Here is a 19,977-nt window from a genome sequence, read left to right as displayed (position 1 = left end):
CCCCAGACTCCCTTCCTTTAGACAACACTGCTGGTGGAAGTGCACAAGCAAAGCAAGTTATATATATATATATGATATATATAGATATAGGTATAGATATAGATATATAGATATATAGATACAGATAAATATATAGATGTACATCTACATGTACATACACACATATACCCATATATACATATATAGAGATACAAATATAGGTAGAGATAGAGAGAGATAGGTAGAGGTAGAGATAGAGATAGAGATAGAAATAGAGATAGAGATGAGATAGAGATAGAGATAGAGATGGATAGAGATAGAGATAGAGATAGAGATAGAGATAGAGATGATAGAGATAGAGATAGAGATAGAGATAGAGATAGAGATAGAGATAGAGATAGAGATAGAGATGATAGAGATAGAGATAGAGATAGAGATAGAGATAGAGATAGAGATAGATAGAGATAGAGATAGATAGAGACAGAGATAGAGATATAGAGTCTAGATAGATGCCACAGTTTCTTGTTCCCTTGATATGAAGACCCATCAAAGTTTCTTAAAAGGGAGGGGGCAAGTCAGAATCTAGTTAGTGATGATGGAAGAAGAGGACATAACAACTACCTGGGATGATGTCTGCCTTGACAGGGCTTGTCCACAAAACCAGCACTTTCCCTAAGAAGGGTCGGAAAGTCCACTTAGGGCCATTTCCCTGGAACAAGAAGTGAATATGCAAAATTAGCTTATCCCAAAGTTAATTAGGAGTCAAGGCTACATCAAGACAGGGAGCACACCCCACATCCCATGTCTGCTCCTTCTGAGCAGTGAGTGAATTGCACAGGAGGCAAAAAGTCTTGCTTACCTAATGAAAAGGCAAGAGAGAGGCAGGCAGATATCTCATAGGAGGTACTCAAATTGCCAGGAAAACTGAATGCTAATTTCCATCCTTTCCCTTCAGGATCAGAGATTAAAAGAGAAATAGAGATAGGGCAGAGATGGAGCAGTCAGTGAAGAATGTCAGTGGAGAATGAGCCTCATCTCCATAATGAAGCTCTTTGAGATACTCATCTCTTCTCAGCAGAGATCCCATTGCCCTGCGCAGGCATTTAAACCAGGCGATGCAGCAAGTTTCTGGTGTTCTCTCTCCTGAAATATCTCCTTAAAACTGCATGTAGCTGTAAAGCTTATACAAAACCACCAGGATATGATGGTTGGTCTGCTGCTATGTTTCTTGATCTTTCCCAGCATTGTTTTCATGCTTGTTCTAGGCCCAGTTCTATGGCTAAGACAACCAGGCAGGCAATTTCGCCTCTTGTGTCATTTTACTTTCTATTCAGCCATGACATCCAGGTGCTCAGCTAACAAAAATGTCTACAGTTTGGGTTTTCTGTGCTTGCCACCCCTTCCCACTGAGAGGTACTTACACCATTGTGCATGGTTGTATTATTCCACCAGCTCTGCTGGAGACTGCTCTAGTCTGGGCAGCACAAGCTCTCTTCTCTCCTGACGTGGTGCTACCCATGCAGTCCCTCCTATTCATGCTGTCAGATGTATTGCTGTGGGGCACAAATTGTGGGGTACAAGCCTTGTGTGTGCTGCACAAGTGCAGGAAACCCCTGCTAAGCATTATGTGGCAAACACCCCCTTTGGGGACTGGTCTTTGATTGCACAGCACAAAGCACAAGGAGTTTCCCCCATCACATCACTGCTAGCAAATAAAAGGGATTAGTGTTGATTTGTTGGCTGTGTGCCTGGCGTTGCCACAGCTGAACACTCCCAAACAGAGACCTACATGCAGGTAAAACGCTTGGCTCTGCTACCACCACACAACGTCCAGGCCAGAGTTATGCCAGGGTCCATGCTAACAGCCTGGATGCCGAAATCTGGTCCCTTATCCTGTCCCTGTTTACTGTATCCACAGAGATACGGCTTAAGTGCATCACTGCTGAACAACCAGATAAGAGATGCACAGCTGGTCACATCAGACAGAGGACATGACCCTTCCCGTGGAGAAGGGAGAAAGGACTAAGAAGGATCCTTTGCAGTCAACCAATGCGTCATTAAGCAGGAGACTTTATCCCTTCAAGTTAAGGGCTTCAGGAACTGTTGGAGCAATGAGGATGTTGTTATCTCACCATTCCTGTTATATTTTTGGAGCCCTGTTACATTGACCCATTGTTTTCTGAGAGGGGGGAAAAGTCTCTTTTTGAAGTGCAATGTTTTCAGAGCTTGGTAATCAGCTGAAAGCTGGGTGTCAGGGCTGAGGAGAGACGCAGCAACTCTTTGCTATCTATGTCCCCTGAATAATTCCAGGTTGGGGGTGAAGACGGAAATACTCATTTATTTTAAGTTTCCCTTCTTGTCACAGAGAAAAAAAAAAGCCAGAAAGAGAATGTAAGTGATGAGAAACTGCAGATTTTTCCATGCAAGCTGAAGCCAGAAGGGCTGTGCCTTGGAGCTGGGTGCGGAAACAGGGCAGGCGTTGGAGGATTTTCCCCTCCGAGCTTGAAAAGAAACAAGAAGTTGGCTGGCTGGTCTTGAATAACCCCTCCTGAGCCTGCGAAAGCTGGTCCTGAATTCTTCATCAGAGCTGAAAATACCAACCTCCCCCATCCTTTCTTCTCCACCCTTTCCTCCACGATATTGCAGCACCCCAGCCCGGCGGTGTGGCTCTCTGGAGGATGCTGTGCAGCATCTTTCGCAGCCAGCAGCAGGGCATGGGCTGCCAGTGCTTGTGGTGCCAGGCTCCACAAGCCAGTGACGTGCTGTCTGACCAGTTCTGACATAAACAGAATGTCCTTGGGACCGGCACGGTGGAAACGCACTGAGGAAGCTCCCACACCTCCCCTTGATAGCGTGTTTTCCAAACGCTGGCCTCCTGCCACTAGCAAGTTCTCCAGATTCGGGGCCACCAGTATTGCCAGCAATGAGCTAAACTAAACCTTCCATTGTAACATCATCCCTTTAGATCAATGGTGTTATCCCTGCTTGGGTCTTGGCGATGCTCACGCACTCAAAGTGAGTCCTTCTCACCCCGCACTGTAAATTAAAGCCAAGACTCAAGCATTTGACTTTGGGGAAGAGTTTTTAACTCATTTGGGTTGGGCCAATGAAAAATTGCCTTTTTCCTTTGTGCGGCTCGGATCTGGCCTCACTGTACATAAAATGCCATGTGTTCCCAGCAGGATTCAGCCTTTCCAAGGCCTACCCTGCAGCCAAATCTGATCGACATATTTACGAGCTTGTAAACAGGACGGGGTGGGTGAGTTCACATTCTTAGAAAACCAAGTGCAGAGAAAAGAACTGAGTTGGAAAAACAAAGAGTAGTCTTGGGTCCGACCCAGCAAACACAGTGGTTTTTCCAAGTCTTGGATGAGATGCTTGAGAATCATTCCCCTCCATCCTTTTCTACAGGATTTCCCAAGCTTGCTCTTTAGTTGGAAAAAATACACATTCTTAATGCTTCTGAACAGAGTGGAGGAGATAGCTTGATAGAAAGGGACATTTCTTTTGGAGGTGAGTTGAAAGCAGGCTTATGTTTGAAGTAGACAGCGAGGAACAGCAATCACTTGCAATGGAAGGCTTAAGGAAGCTATCAAAAGGAGTAGGGCAGAAGAAGCCAGTTGGAGCATTCACCACAAAGTGCCATTTTTTCTACCAATGAATGCAAGCACCAGGAGCTAGAAGAGTGGTCTCCAGATCTTGATGATCCATGAAGGCTTGGTGAACGGTTCACAGAAAACTTTTGAGTATAAGGGATCAATCCAGTCTGCAAGAAAACGATGAGGATTAACAGGTTTTGGTTCAGAAAAGTTGGAGAACCACTGGTTTATACCTTGTGCTATGTCCATTCAGTATTTATAGATACAGAAGCAGAGAGCTCTTTGTGGCAAGGGCTGAAGAAACATTTTTGCTAGCTTGCAAAAGAAGCTTTGATGATATCACATTAAATATATGTGTCAAAGGAGTTATCGCAGGGCTAAGTGCTTCTACTAACTTAACACCTTGCTTAGAAGTTTGTTATTGCTTCTCTTGCTGTAATACCTAGGGTTTTTCAAGTGGATTGTTGTAGTGAATCTTCAATTGATCCTCCAAAGTCACTTTTAGCACCACTCCTCCTTGGTTATTGGGGTTTATTCTTAGTTCAGTATGGATTTAAGTAAGTTCTCTGCCCTCTATATACCATATTTTTATCTCTCTAAATAATAATGCAGATGATCATGAAGTTCTTACTGACTTTTAGGAGCAGTCCCTGAAAATAACATTAACAAAGAAGGTCATGCAATGTTTCCTAATATTGATTAGATGTTACATTAGCTTAACATCTATTGGGAACCTCTCCCAGCATTTGTCCCTTCTACAGTTTGCAACCTCCATCCAACCAGGAGCATTGATTCTTTCCTCTGTTTATCCCAAGCTTTGAAAGCTAAACCCTGTAGGATGGTTTCAGAGTGTATCAGGATAGTGTCTGAGCTGGTTGGTCACCCACTGATGTGCCTGGGCAAAAGATGGAAACTCAGATCCACTGGATTGCCAATAGGAGCTAGTTGGGACCTCAAAGAAGTAGAAATTCTCCCATAAGCCACACACCTCCTTCTACAGGAGGTTTTGGACGGGCAGGGATGTGAAGGTTAAATTCCTAACCAACCTTACAATGAATTTTGCCTCCATTCCTAAGAAATCCCACATGAGAATTTACTTTCCCAACTAATCGTGCAGCCCACCATGTAGGAAACAGAAACCTGTGGCAGGCACTGATGATAGCGATGTCTTGTGTTGCTGGGTGGCTTGTACCGGTGTCTCCTAAAAAGGGGTCACTTGAGGCAATTCTTCATGTCACAGAGTGAGGAGAGGAAGACTTTTGGGAGTGATCCACTGCCCGCCCAATCCAACTGGAACAAGACTCCAAAGCAAGGAGCTAATAGCAGCAAATCTTTCTTGCTTCTCTGTGCATAAAAGCACCAGATTAAAGGTGGTTTTGGCTCCAGCTCTGACTTGGCACAGCACAGGTTTGCCTGGGAGATGGATATGTCAAAGCCCAAGGTAGTTTGTCACCAGTTGCATGAGATCATTTTGCTGAGCTGGATTTGTGCTAGATTAAAAGCCACACATCCAGGGCTTAATTCAGTAGCCTAAACACCACTCTCTAATGCCATCTGAACCACTCCAGGGTCTCAGAGTCACCTGCACAGATCTGGCTGATATGAGGCAATTTAGAGAAGACCCACACCCTTTGAGAAACATCAGCAGTAGATCAAGATACACTGGGGTGTCTAACATGGCTCTAGCCTCTTGTGTTTAACCAACCAAGTCACACCGGTGAGACAGGAATGCAAGCATCAGGAAGCTAAGAACATAGTCTCCTACTGCAAAGAGTTACTGTCAACTGAAAGAGAGCATTATGCAACCCAGCAGTAATGGACAAAGTTAACCAAGGCCAAGAACTTACATAGTTTGGTGTCATACTGGCAAGCTCACACAGGACTTGACTAAGCAACATAGAATCACAGAGTGGTTTGGGTTGAAGGGACCTTAAAGCTTCTCCAGCTCCAACCCCTGCCACGGGCAGGGACCCCTTCCACTAGAGCAGCTTGCTCCAAGCCCCTGTGTCCAACCTGGCCTTGAACACTGCCAGGGATGGGGCAGCCACAGCTTCTCTGGGCACCCTGTGCCAGCGCCTCAGCACCCTCACAGGGAAGAACTTCTGCCTTATCTCCAACCTGAACTTCCCCTGTTTCAGTTTAAACCCATCACCCCTTGTCCTATCACTACAGTTTCTAATGAAGAGTCCCTCTCCAGCCTCCTTATAGCCCCCTTTAGATACTGGAAGCTGCTCTAGGGTCTCCACACAGCCTTCTCTTCTCCAGGCTGAGACCTGCAGTAAGCAAAACATCTTTGCTTACTATTATTTACAACCTATGCCTATGGTTGGATTTCTGCCCATGAGAAGTTCTACCTATGGCTTACTCCTGCTGCAGGTAACAGCTAGCCAGCTTGCCCGTAAATGCTTCCCTTCCCCAAGAGCTGGTCATGCTGACTGCACTACCCAGCAGCATGCCTGAGATGCCATCATGCAGAGAAGACTCTCAGCCTCAGATGCAGCAGGACCTTCACGCTCAGGAAGCCATGGGAATGCTCCTCTCTGACTGACACGCTGCTTTGTGCATTGCCCTGGAGGGAACCTAGCAACCCCACAAGGCCATTGTGTTCATCCCCATCCCGAGCCAGATGGAACGTTTCTTTTCACAGCATGTTTCCTCTGTTGAACCATACAGGGAATAATCTCACTGTGGTCTCTGCCGTGCTTACTCTATAGCACATGGATTCCAGTCTCCCTGCTCACACAGCAAGACCAGAGCTCTTGACACGCGACTGGGATACCATGACTTTTTCCTTCTCTCAGGAGACTCTTATTCTCCATTACCATCTGGCAAATAAGAACCTTCCTGAGATGTTCCTTTGGATTCGACAGATTGGCCGATCTTCCAGGCATTATATTATTATTATTATTTTATTTATGTCCTTTTCCTGAGTCTCATGATCTACAGATTTGTTTTAAAATCCCCTTTGGGACTGGAGTCAGGCCCCAAATCTGGAGTCAGAGTCACAAAAATCTGTGAATTATTCAGGAATAGGCAGTTGGATACATATACGTCTTTCCCAAACATAGGAAACACTGCAAAATATTACCTTTAAGGGAATTTGTATTAAAAGCCAGATGAAAAAAGCCCACGTATTCATTTTGTGACTCCAAAGCCCACCTTACTGACCCTTCTGTGCTCAGCATTGTCTGTGGCCCTGAATCTACTTCATCTTGGAGGACGAACCAAGCAGCTAAAAAGGCAACCCCTGGGCAAGGCAGGGCTGCTTTTACAACATGCTTGGCTTTAGGGCATGGTGAAGGCAATGTCTAACACCAAGCTTGGATGTCCCAAGCCTCCTATGCAGTCTCCTGTCAACACTGAACCAGCCATGCTCTTCACCACAGAGTAAGAAGAGCACTCATGGTGATGAGTGGCCCACAGTTAATGGTCATTAGTAGTTCTTAGACAGAGCCCAGGTCCTGGCTTCACAACAGGCATGAGAAAGCTGATGTGCCAACATTGCCTTCCACAATGTGAAAAGGAGATATTTGGTCCTTCTCTTCATTCTCTCATGAAAGCATTGCCTTAACCATCTTCAAAACCTTGTCATTCACACCCACATGAAAGAGTAGCCATGGATAACTGTAGTCTATACCCTTGACAAGCTGTGGCACCCTCTCAGCAAGATCTCATACCGTAGCTCCTGGAAGGCAGCGTGCCTACCATGACTCCGCATCAGGCCAGCAGATGCACATCTCAGTGCCCATACAGAGTCACCCACTACCAGCACTCATTGTTTCCTTTGGTGGTATCAGTGTGTGCTGCTGGGGCAGTTTCTCCTTGAAGACCTTGCTCGTGGGGGTCTACAGCTTTTAAAGTTTCATGTCTAGTTTTGGTACTAATGTTGGAGGGCAGAGACTGAAGCAGAGTCCTGCTTTCATGGGTTGCCAGGGCCCAAGGTGCCTCATTCTCTGTGGTGTTCACCACAGGAGCACGGTTGAAGGGAATCCATTCTTGGCCCTTCTACAGACCCAGAGCTCTATATATCTATACATCAACCCCTCTGCAGTAGCAGGCCACAATCCCTTAATTGTTCCTTTATTATCTTGAGCACAACTTTCTCCTTTATAGATCCTGAATGAAAGATATTCAGTATACCCAAGGCAATGAAGCTTTGCGTGTAGTGCTAACATGGGACATTGAGGTCCTTGGAAAGAGAAGGCAAGAAATGTAATGACCTTCTGGGGATTTACCGCTGCTGCTTTCAGCACTGTGTTTCCTAATGAAAGGGCAATGCCCTCCCAAGAAACATGGCACATTTAACCTTCTATGGGTCCCCTTGCCCACCTACATAAGCACATTCCCAGTGGTATCCAGCAAATGAGTTTAGCTACAGCTTGCTCAGGAGCCAAGCTAACTTCTAGGGGTTATTTATATTGCTGAAACAACAGCAACAAGGAAATAGAGAACAAAAGAGCCAATTTTTGGTCACAATTCCCCAGAGCAAGGGCTGCAGAGCAGACTGGCGCAGAATAAGTCCTTCATAGCTGTTGGCCCGAAGCCTTTCTTGGGCCCCATGCAGTCTCCCAATGGTCCTAAAACATAATTACTCCCTGGTGGAGTTGTGAGTCTCTGGAAGAGCAGGGGGTGCTGTGTGGCAGCCCACCAGAGTGGATCTGTCCTCTGAAACACATGGTTTGCATTGCACGCCCTGTGATGTGGCGTGAGGGCAACTGGAGGTGATTAAGGATGCTGGGACAATGTCGGAGGGCTGCATAGTGGGGTCCTTAAAGCTTTTTGGGAATGGTCTCTGAAGTGAACTGTTCCCTGGACCGAATTCATCTGGAGAGGTCTAGCTGGACCATGCTAAGCTGTGCACAAGCCAAGACTAGCTAGGTTTGTGTTAGGTATTAGTATAGATGTACCTGTGTGGCTCTTCACTATGTCACTCTTCACCACTATGGCAGGCTCAGTGATGAAGCTCTTCCACTGATGAAAGTCCTATTCTGCACAGGAGAGAAACTGATGCATGAGAAGTTTTGACAACTCCTCCTAAGAGCGGAGACCAATGACATTAAGGGTGAAATCCATCAAGAGTAACTTTGGATGCCCATGAGCCAGGAGTCTGAGACCTTCTTAGATGCCTAAATTCAGTTTGGTGGTTCACAAAAGACTCACAGTTTTCAGGGTTTTGATACCTCAGAAACATCCCCATGGCAATGACTCCCATCAGCGGTCCAGATTCATGGGGTTGCTTTGAGAAAAGCTCTAAAGTGAGCTTTAATGGGAATGAAGTGCAGAGGAATGAAGAGCAATTTCAGTCAAGTCCTGCTGATGTGCTGCAACTTAGAGGAAAGCTTTGGAGACATCACTAGGACTGTACTGCCTAGAGGTTAGGGGCCAGTTTGGTTTGGGGACCATGAATTAGACCAGTAGATGATCAAAACAAGGCTCTACTGCATTATCCTTCTGTTGCTGCCAGGCAAAGCCACATTCAGACCTCAGCTTTGAGATCCTGCTTGAGAGTGTTGGTGTTTTCCATAGCCCTTCACCCCCTCCCAGTCTGGTCTCTCCTGCCTTTGCAACCACACCACAGGCTGCCCTCATTCCCCACAGGGCCCATGCATTCCAGATAAGCACACCCTACCATGGACTTTGGCATGGCCAGGGAAAGCCTCTCCAACCATCAACTTAGGACAACACAACACTGCTGAGAAGGTCAGAAATAGGCAGGGAGGGGTGGTTTACCCCTGGTTTTGGCCAGTCAGGGTGCAGAAGTTGGATCAAGACAACTGGTAGGACAAGGGGTGGTGGGTTCAAACTGAAACAGGGGAAGCTCAGGTTGGAGATAAGGAAGCTCTTCCATGTGAGGGTGCTGAGGTGCCGGAACAGGGTGCCCTATCCCTGGCAGTGTTCAAGGCCAGGTTGAAGGGGCTTGGAGCCAGCTGCTCTAGTGGAAGGTGTCCCTGCCTGTGGCAGAAGGTTGGAACTGGATGAGCTTTAAGGTCCCTTCCAACCCAAACCATTCCACGATTCTATAATTCTATGGTTAAGCAGGCAGTCTGCGCACATTGGGGCACGCAGGCAGCTCACTGCAGCTTTCATTGGCGTGATGGAAGCTGTCACTTAGCTGTGACGCTGTTTATGCCGTCAGCTGAAAGGCTCACAGGCCTGAGGAATTCTGCCTGCTATCCCAACACCATCGTCCCACGGGGAAAACGCTGGAGTCACTGTGAACATGCTGTCCTCCTCCCCACGCCAAGCAGCTCTTGGATCCGTCCTGGGAGGGCAGTGAACTCCCTCATTGCTCCAAGACACACCATTAGCTGCAAGGAGGTATTAACCCTCTAGGGACCCTGAGATGTACGGTGGAAGTGGTCATAGAATCATGGAACGGTTTGGGTTGGAAGGGACCTTAAAGCTCACCCAGCTCCAACCCCTGCCATGGGCAGGGACCCCTTCCACTAGAGCAGCTTGCTCCAAGCCCCTGTGTCCAACCTGGCCTTGAGCACTGCCAGGGATGGAGCTGGTTGACAGTGGATGGAGGAGAAGGTCAGGAAGGACTGGTCAGAAGCTCAGGCTCGCAGTCCCACACACAGGCAGAAATCAATGCTAATGTCCAGCCCATCCTCCCATAGCTTGGCAGCTGCATCAAGAAGCTTGTCCATCATGGGAGCCTGGGAAGGAGCTGGCAAGGCAGGATGCAAGCCGGATGATGACCGTAAAGTGGCAGCTTATGATTACTTTGGACCAGATTTAATTATTTTTTTGAGAACCAGAAGAAAAGAACAAAGAGAATGACTCTTTCTTTGGCCAGGAGAGCCCACAGTGAGCTTCGGCAGCTACAGTACCTCCTGCACCAGGGTTTTTCCTATACCAGCTGAAATTCTCTTAACTTATTGCTCTAATACATCCTGAGGGAGTCCTCAGAGCCCTCCTGGCCTTTGAGGCCACATCCAGGAGAAGCTTGGGCGATGGAACACTTATGGCCTAATCCTACATATGGATTTCTGGAGCTTCCTCACTCAAGAACAGAATGGTTTGCACCTTGGGTAGATTTTCCTCTTTTCCATGAGTTTTGCCTATCATTTTTTAACATCAACAGTCATGCAGCAGCAGGGACATCCCCAGCTGAGCAACATGCTGCGAGATGAACTCTCTTTTCTTCTTTGCTTTTAACCTATAACCCTAGTCTCCATCTCCTGTGATGCTGCTTGCTGCAGAAAGGCAGTGAATAATAGATTTCTATTTACCTTCTCCATGGCATTCCAGCAACACCCGCAAGGTCCAGCTCTCCATAAGCTACTTTTGTCCAGGGATTGATACAAAGCTATCCTGATAAGGATAAAGGGTTCCTGATACAAAGACCACCCCAAGCAACAGCAAAGCCCCTTGTCAGTGTGAACAATCCTGCTTGTCCTCACATTTCCCATATTCCTGATGGGACAGCACTGGGGCATGACTTTGGCACGTTGTTTTTCTCACCTGCTATCACGTCTGCAGCATTTCTGTGCCATGGACTCCAGTACATGCTCTAAAGCATGGACCTTTTAAAACAAGGATGCCCTTGCCAACTGCAGCACAAAGCAAGCCTGCTCACAGATTCTGGCTGCGTACTGGGAGCCAGGGCCAGAATTTAGCTTGGACTGGGTCCATTTTCATTTGTGCATTTGTCTTTTCTTCTTGTTTTGCTTCATTTTTCGGAGGGCTGAACACTGGGACCAGCAACTCTCCAAGCAATCCAAGTGATATCACCTTCGAGTGAGTCATGGGGAGGGCAGGGTGGAGAAGGGCAGGCAAGGAAAGATCATGAGATTGTGCTAAGTCAAACAAGCTGAAAACTAATGGGATGTGTGTTTGGATACGTGGAGGGGAGATTGCATCCTGCATCCATTCCCAGCCAGTGCAGGGTGCAACAGTGATGGGGACCATTTCCATGGCTTCAGAGATGTGTACCTGGATGGTTTTGCCCCAGATGTGAGTCGAGTGGTATTAACTAGGGGAAAAAGTACACACAGAGCGTATCAACACATATGTCCTGTGCACACACACGGTAAGGACAGCAAATAAATCACTCTTTTGCTTTCACTTCAGAGCACATACTTTATCGGCTCAGCTTTGGCACCACCAGGAGAATGAAATCCAATCTTCAGCTCATGTTTGGTCTGAGTCCAGTCTCTTTGCACAGTGCAGGATGATTTTCCCTGAGCTCATCTGCAGCTTTCTTAATTTCTTAGTGATCCTGAGGGAAATTCTCTAGGGTTACAACAGGACCCTCAGCTAATGCTCAGACCAAGCTCTGTCACCAGGATTCAGGCTTTGAAAGATGTGGAATGAACTCCTATAAACTGATGAAAGTTATAAAGGCTCCAAATTGACTTTCAAGCCCCCAGCAGTATTAGAATCATAGAATCACAGAATAGTTAGAGTTGCAAAGGACCTTAAGATCATCCAGTTCCAATCTGCTGTCATGGGCAGGGACATCAAACACTAAACCATGTCATTTATTAGAAGACAAAGTCTTCAGCAGGATCCCATAAGCCAACATGGAGTCATCTCAATAAGGCAGTGGAGAATGTAAAGGATGAGGCTCTACATCCTATCCTACATGATAGTATTCTACGTTGAGATACAACCAGGATCCTCCATCCACCAGGAGAACAAGCATCACTAGGTGGTCAGTCAGGGTGGAGAAGGTTCACTTCTGAGGGTCTGTCCCTACTCCCCAGGCTGCCTCTGTGTTAAACATGTGGGTTTGATTAGGTTGGATGTTGAAGCAGAGCAAAGACAAGCCAAGTCTCGGTTGTCTTCTCCCTGTGAGGGCTCTGGGGTCCCAGATGCTCCAGGACGGCAGGGGGTTGTTGGATCCCAGCACATATACTGCATGTATTGTCAGTGCTCATCACACCAAGACCACCCCATGGATGTCCCCAAGGTGTGGGTCAGCACCTCCTCCTTTGGAGAGCACACAGAGCTTTGTCCACGTGTTGAGCTGGATGCTCAAGAGAGGTGTCCAGAGGGCTGATTATGAGTGAGCAGGAAGAGCTCCTCTTTGAAACAAGACCAGGTTTCACAAATCTCTTTGATGATCCCAAACAGCATCAAAGCCAGACCAGGGCAGTATCAAAGAACGGGAAGAACAAGTACTGTAGGACTGTGACATACAAAAGTGCTCTTACACTGAGATATCTAGTGCTGGTGCAACACTCTCTACTCCTGTACCTGAGGTTTTACTCATATTTTCTATTTCTGGACCTTGGACTCATCCAACTCCTCCTGAGCTCTTCAAGTGCCCATTACTCCACACAGTCTTTCATGAATCCTAATAATATCTATGCTGTAACATAATAACTGTTAAAAAGCCCATCCCAAAACCTCTCCCTCTCTCAAAATGCTGTCACATAATTGTGTACATGAAATCAAAAGCTAATTTCTTCCATTCTTTACTCATTCCCTAAATAAGTCCCTTCAACTCTTCCTTACGTGCAGCCTCCCAGTGCCTATCAGGAGTCGGATGCTCCAGCATATACAAAGTTAGCAGCCAAGGACCTGTTCTGAGGCACCCCCTGCCTAGTTCTGTTCATCCCAGTGTGATCAAATGGTGAAACTATGGATGCACTCAGCACACGTCTCTTCCAAGGGGCACGCTTATTTGCATGGTAATGAGGATGGCAATGAGCCCCTTGTCTTCAGATGAACACAAGGTTCTAGCCAGTGAAAACCAGCCAGAGCTGAACTTCAGAGAATTCATAGAGTTGGGTTTTAATTCTTTTCAATTTGTGGGTTTTATCTGGACAAAACTCGTACAACGGAAACTTCAAGGAGCTGCTAAACACTGAATGTGTTCTTAGTTTAGCAACCATCGGGCTGCTTAAGCAAGCACCAATCTCTTAAGTAGCCCGGCTCAAGCAGTAATCACCGGTCTCATTTCTAAAGGGACCCTTCTTTTATTTGCTTTGTTACCATCGCTTTTTGTTTTCTTTTCCTCGCTCTGAAAGTTGAAAAAATACTACATAAATCCGCAGCTCCTCTGAGAACCCAGTGTGCGCTGCAAGCAGGGCTCACAGCAGCGCTGCGAGAGGGGTTATGGTGATTAATACCCTTTTCCAGCGGGGAAACTGAGGCACAAAACCTCTCCCTGACAAAGGAATGAAAAGGATTATGTGCTTAATGAAGTCCGTCACCTGCTTTGGCTCCAAACACACTGAGCTATGGGGGGGTCAAGCTGGGACAACGCAATGTCAGGACCGAGAGACAGGGATTGCCTTGCAGAGAGCACAGGGTAGATGCTGGTAGCAGGCAGGATGGAGAGGGGGAGTCTGAGCAGGGAAACAGACCCATTCGCTATTGCCAAGACCTGAGATAGAATCCCAGCCTGGTTTGTGTTGGAGGGGACTTTAAAGCCCATCCAGTTCCAACCCCACTGCCGTGGGCACGGACACCTTCCACTAGAGCAGCTTGCTCCAAGCCCCTGTGTCCAACCTGGCCTTGAACACTGCCAGGGATGGAAAATTCAGTTTCACTGGGTACCCTGTTTCAGTGCCTCACCACCATCACAATGGAGAGATGGAGGAAAGGAATTGATGTCAGGCTTGGAAAACCACCATTGGTCCTCATTGCCCAAAGCATCAGATGGTGCCTGTAGGTCCAGGGTGATGGGCTGGGGACAGTGCACAACGTGGGGAGGCTCAAAGCCATGGCTGGATGAAGAGCAGAGGAGATGCTATGTGCAGCACAAAGGGGGATTATCCCTAGCACCACTGGGGTGTTTAAAAGCTCCTGGTTAAACACTCAGGGGTGCTGTTTCTGCTTTGGATGTGGTGATCCAAGCAGCCTTGCACCAACCTATAAAGCTCACCACTGCACCAGAAAGAATAAACCCCTTTAATCAAACACAACCAAGGTGGGATCATCGCCTCTACAAAACCTAACCCCGGTGCTATTGCTTTGCTCATAACCACAGGCTACACCACCAGAGGCTGCTCATTTAACTGCAAATACCATTCATTTCCATGAAGACCCCAGGTCTTGCCAGCACAGAGACATCAGTTCTGCTTATTGTCTTTATCCAATGCCTCCTCAGCACATATTGACACCCAGTGTGTACTCCAGCCCTAAGACTTAGGTTGGCCTTCAACATTCTGCATGGCTCCATCTATGCTTTCTCTCCTAACCATCAGTAAATGCCGACATCTGTCTATCTTCTCCCACATCCCCGTGATGGAGAAACCCACATACCTAATGCTGAGTCTGGCTGCAATTTGGCAACTTTGTAGGGACGAGTGTAAGGAAGCTCTGCTGGAACCAGTGCTCTGGGTTTCCTGGATGATGTTTTTCCCGCAGCAGTCAGCTTGGAGAGCTTTTATGCAGTGTCAGTCCCAAATTTCTTGTTCCTGGCACTTGTTTGACTGTTTTGACACCAGGCTTTTGAGCGCAGGGCAAATAATAACGATATCCAGAGCTAATGTTATTTACTAAAATACAAATTAACGCTCGGTCACATGGCGGCACGATTTGTCATCCAGCTAAAATTACAAGGAATTAAGGCTGAGTCAGAAAGTTGTTTCAGATGGGAGTGGGGAATGCTGAGAGCAATGGGGCCATGCGGGAGCAACACTGACATCTTCTGGCTGCAGGAAACACCTCCTGCTTTTCCATCAAGGAAAACCCACCGGGAACCTCCCGCGCTAAAGCATAAATAGGGGTTGGAGTGGATCAAGAGTTTACAAGCAGCAAGTAGGAGTGGTGGATCTGAGCCCACTTTAACGGTATACATGAGCATCCATATGGAATTTGAACAGGGGGTCTGTGACAGTGATGACCCAAAATACATATAGGAGGTGAAGAGGTGTTGCTCTTAGATCCATGAGGGTGACAGGGCTGCATCAACCTTTTTACATTGCAGGGTGAACTGTGCAGTGCAATAGGTAGGAAAAGCAGGTACCAAGAATTGATCCATGCAAAAAAGCCAAGCAACAATTTTCTGCCTTATCTGCAATGGGACGGGGCCTGTTGGCCTTGTGCTGATAATCCAGGGAAGTGTGGGGACCACTGAACCTGTTCCCCGATGTGATGCCCTCATCCCCTGCTCTAAGGTCTCAGGAAGCAGCTGGCACACAGGCATAGAAGATACCTCTTGGGTACAAGTAACCTGCATCTGTTCAGACCGGATGGCTGAGCCCACGGTGATGCAAACAACTTTGGCCATGGGGCTGGTGGGTCCTGCACCAGGACCTTCTCCCCTAGAGTGGATCCCCTTCAAAACACAGTGTGTGCTGGACTGGGGAGGGCAGTAGCTGGATGGTTATCTGGAGAAGGTGTGAGAAAAGTCATCCATCCCCACCCCTCATACTTGTGCAGCTCATGAAACAATTACCAGCCGCCCTCCAAGCTTCATGTGGTTGCCATGGCGGCTCACAGATGTATTTGAGGGTGCTGGGTCCATTGCTAGCAGCCTTTTTACAGTGGGGACTAGGAGGCTCCTGCCAAAGACATAGTATTACCTGTTCTTATCACTTTAGGGTTGATGCCTTGCAGTCCTGCAGTGGCCAGCTCTTCACTGCAGTTGTAGGCAAGGAGCTAGTGTCGGAATCACATCTTTTTCACAGGTCTCTCCTCTTCCAGACTGCTCTGACCATACCCTGCACCGCCATCCCCTTCCCCTTCCTCTAACCGTATTTCTTGTCATCTCTTCCAAGGTTCTTTCTTCCCATCCCTGAAGCCCTCCGAAGTTGTCTTCAAGGTCATCTTCTGGTTGGGATACTTCAACAGCTGCGTGAACCCCATCATCTACCCGTGCTCCAGCAAAGAGTTCAAGCGAGCTTTCATCAGGCTGCTCAAGTGCCAATGCCACCGCAGAAGAAGACCCATATGGCGCGTCTATGACCACCAATGGAGAGGAGCCTCCATGAACAGCTCAGTGCAAGACTCTGAGACAGACCTGAGGCCCAGGATTAACACCCTGAACAGCTCGTTCCTATTTAACTCCTCCTTGCAGGAGAGACCCAGTAAGAGGCGAACGCTCAGCTTCAAGGGCTGGAAAATGCTCACTCCTTTCCAGAAACCAGCGTCCACCCAACTGAAGGAGAAGATGAACAGCCTTTCCAACAAAATCCGGGGTGGCTCCAGCAAAGGGGGGGTGACAGCCACCTACAAAACAGAGGTGGAGTCTGTCTCCATTGGGATCCCTCATGACTTCACGGAAACCATTGACTATCAAACCTATGACTTAACAGACTGCTGCGGGCTGAGAGAAACAGATATTTGAAGCCACTGGGCCAGCTTTTGATGGTTTCTTTAGAGGTATCTAGCAGGAAGGTGAAGGGATACCATCTGTGGGTCTGCCAGGTGGACTGCAAGCAGCAATCAGGTATAAAATGCAGTTGCCCAAAGGTTATCAAAGCATCCCCCACGCAGAGGTCAGCTCCTTCTGTGGGATCATGGGCTCCTCAAGTAAGAGCCAGTGGCACATCCCATCTTAATGAGCTGCAGAGGGAGAGGAAGATATGGGGTGGATATGGCCTTAGGACGAGAGCTGTTTCCTCCAGTGGATGGTTATCTTTGACTCTGGAAGAAGCTGCGTTATGAAGGGAAACCAGGATGTCTCCTTTGCCTTAAAAACACCACCATCAAATCTAATGGAAAGATCGAACCCCAAAAGACGCCAACCCTGCCTTAGTACATAGGGTCATGTTCCTACCCAGAGGCAGCACCCAGAAAGGACACTGCTGAGCAGTAGCTGTCAGCTCATCCTTTAGATAATGGGTTGGGAGCTTGCAGGTCTACGGGGTTGGATAGGACCTCCAGGAGAGGCCTTTGTTTTGGGGGACAAGAAGACTGTGGTATTCCCAAGCAGGATGGGGTATCCTGACTCTCTGCCCATCGTTGTTTGCAGTGACCACAGCTTTGCCCCTTACACGTAACCTGGTTTTAGGCCAGAGGAGCAGTCCAGATGTGTACACTGATGCCAATGGGTGTGCAGGTCTCTCTTCTGTAATTTCAACCTGTGATGCATTTCTCATTTCACTTGCAACTGAAACACTTGCAACCCATCTTGCTCTAGTGCACATCTGTCTGTGATACAGAGAGAAAGCAGCTCCTTTTGGTATTGGTCATCCCCAACCTTTTCTTTCCCCTTCTTGCTCTTGTTGTTGTCCCTCTCAGACAACACAGAATAAAGGTGTATCCCAGGGGCTTCTCTCAGGTCTGTAGTCAACCTGCTCTGTGGCTCAGGAATGGTGGGATGGCTCACTCTGAGCCCTCTACTGCCCATCTAAAATGGAGCTGAGGTGCACTTGGAGCTCCTTCATGTAGATGGGTCTTCTCCCCCATCAGGGTCATGCTCATGACCCTTCTCCAAAGTGACTTCCCACATAGCTGATCCATCAAAGCCTTTGGTGGCTTTCAACAATGGCCCTTGGTTATGGCCGTTAGCATGGTCAAAAGCAATGTCAATAAGGTGGGGTTTTGCCCTGCTCACAGCCCTAGAGTGTGAGTTGTCCTCAGGAGGACACCATGGTCTCCTGGGGGACCTCAGGGAGGTTGGAGCCATGACAGCCCCACCTCAGCCAGGCTCACACAAGTAGTGCTTTGCAATTCAGAAGATCATCCAAAATCGACTTGACCCTGTATTGCAGGCACTGGTTTTGTCACGTTCCATACATCAATGAGCCACAAAAAGTGATCATCAGATTAAGCTGTGAGCAGAGGCAGGAGGCATATAGGTGATGGAGGCAAAGTCTGGATGTGATGTGCAATGTCTCAAGACAAGTGACTAAAGAACAGGAATATGAAGTTGAGGAGTGGAAACATGCAACTGAATGTGTCCTGGATGGAAACTCATCCACATTAGCACTTTTCCCAAACCACATTAGGAGTCTTTCATGAACGTGCCTACAGCACATCTAGCTAAGAGTGGCTATCAAAGGAGGATGAAAGGCTCCTAGGCACAGCACAGAGAATGTCACCTTTCTTTTTTCTGCTTTAAAAGAAATCAAATCATATAATGTCCTGGGTTCAGCAGTAGCAGTAGCCAATCTTTGGTTTCTTACTTTTATGTACAGTGCATACTGAGACGTGACGTGTGGAGCTGGCCCTGTCTCAACACCCTTAACACCCTTCTGCCCTTTTCTCAAGGCAAGACTCCAAACTGGACAAATTACTGCACAAAGACCTGCAGAGTTTGTCCAAATATCTTCATCCCAGCAGCAAATCCCACCAAGGCACATGGGCAGCATTACACTTACATTGAACCCAGACTCCTTACTGCCTGCATATTGCCCAGTGTCTGCAGAGGCTGCCAGCTAGAGAGGTTCAACCCTACTAAAAGCAAAGGTCTGACACTCCATGGGAACCTCCATGGGGAAATGCATCTTACTTGTCCCTGTTACTTTGGATGTCAAGGGAAGTGAGACCCTACAGAGGTGATGGGGTGACACAAAAGTCATTTTGCAGTGTAAAGACTGCAGATGCTGATGGTTTCCTGGGCTTTTTGGGATCCTGATGGGAAAGCATGTTGCTGGCACTGGGGATGTAGCAGAGAAGGCATTAGGGAGAGAACAGAGATGCCTGGAAGGTCAAGGTGAAAGCATTACTTCTGCCTTCCACTCACCTCTCAGGATGCATGTGCACAGATGCCACTATCAGAGGGAGTAAATGCACCCAGATCTGCATGTCTGGACCCTGTTCTGGTGACAGTGCTTTGCAGGTCTAACAGGCAAGTGCGTAATGTAAGTGCTTTGGGGCAGAGGACAAGCTGATGCAGGTATTATCAGAATTGAAAGTCTATTCAAGGGGGAAAGATGGACACTTGCCGTTAAATGCTCTCTGATGCTCAGGAGTGGGTTTATCTGGTGTCTCTCCACAGCCAGATGTCCACAGCACATGGTAACATCTGCATCCATGACCATAAAGATACACACACACACTTTACTATATTTATATATGTCACCTCCAAAATAGCACATTCTCCTCTAGATGGGCAGACATCCTATAAAGGGAGAACTTGCAGGGGCTTTTAGCAATTGCTGGCAAGCAGTTCATTCCCATGAATGAGTTGACATGATTGCTTCCATTTACAGCCTCCAGCCCCTTGAAAGCAACCAGAAGGGAAATAAGGATTAGTCTGGAGGTTTACTGCCTCTCCATCTCAATTCCTTACAGACCTATGAGGGAGAAAATGAGGATAAAGGCAGTTTAAGCACACATGCATATGCACACATAAAGGCCCAAACTGGCTTATTTACTTACTGCATCTGATCTGGCACTGAGATATACCCTAGAAGATGCTGTAGGGAAGTCTTGAGCTCTGCTGTGCTGCATTCAGGCAAAATGCTTGTTTCTCACCCAAGGAAGAGCCCCCTTTTCATTTAGCATCTTTCATCAGAAGAAGCAATGCCAAGACTAGACCCTGAGGCTG

The 19,977-nt window shown here is 47.5% G+C and overlaps 1 protein-coding gene across 1 annotated transcript in view; it reads left to right on the top strand.

Moving 5' to 3' along the window:
- ADRA1D (adrenoceptor alpha 1D) overlaps window positions 1-18,554 on the top strand; it is a 48,355-nt gene extending 29,801 nt beyond the window's left edge. The window contains exon 2 of the mRNA XM_061466240.1: window positions 16,259-18,554. Within this exon, the coding sequence (XP_061322224.1) occupies window positions 16,259-16,827 (569 nt within the window). The 3' untranslated portion in view covers window positions 16,828-18,554. The remainder of the gene's footprint in view (window positions 1-16,258) is intronic.
- The last annotated feature ends 1,423 nt before the right edge of the window (window positions 18,555-19,977 follow it).

Source organism: Pezoporus flaviventris, unplaced genomic scaffold (genome assembly GCF_033815535.1).
Source record: "Pezoporus flaviventris isolate CSIRO_AGI_PZ_B2104156 unplaced genomic scaffold, CSIRO_AGI_Pfla_v1 ptg000002l, whole genome shotgun sequence".
NCBI classification, from domain to species: domain Eukaryota; kingdom Metazoa; phylum Chordata; class Aves; order Psittaciformes; family Psittacidae; genus Pezoporus; species Pezoporus flaviventris.
The sequence above is the reverse complement of the archived record's forward strand: the minus strand, read 5'-3'. Positions and strand labels throughout refer to the sequence as shown.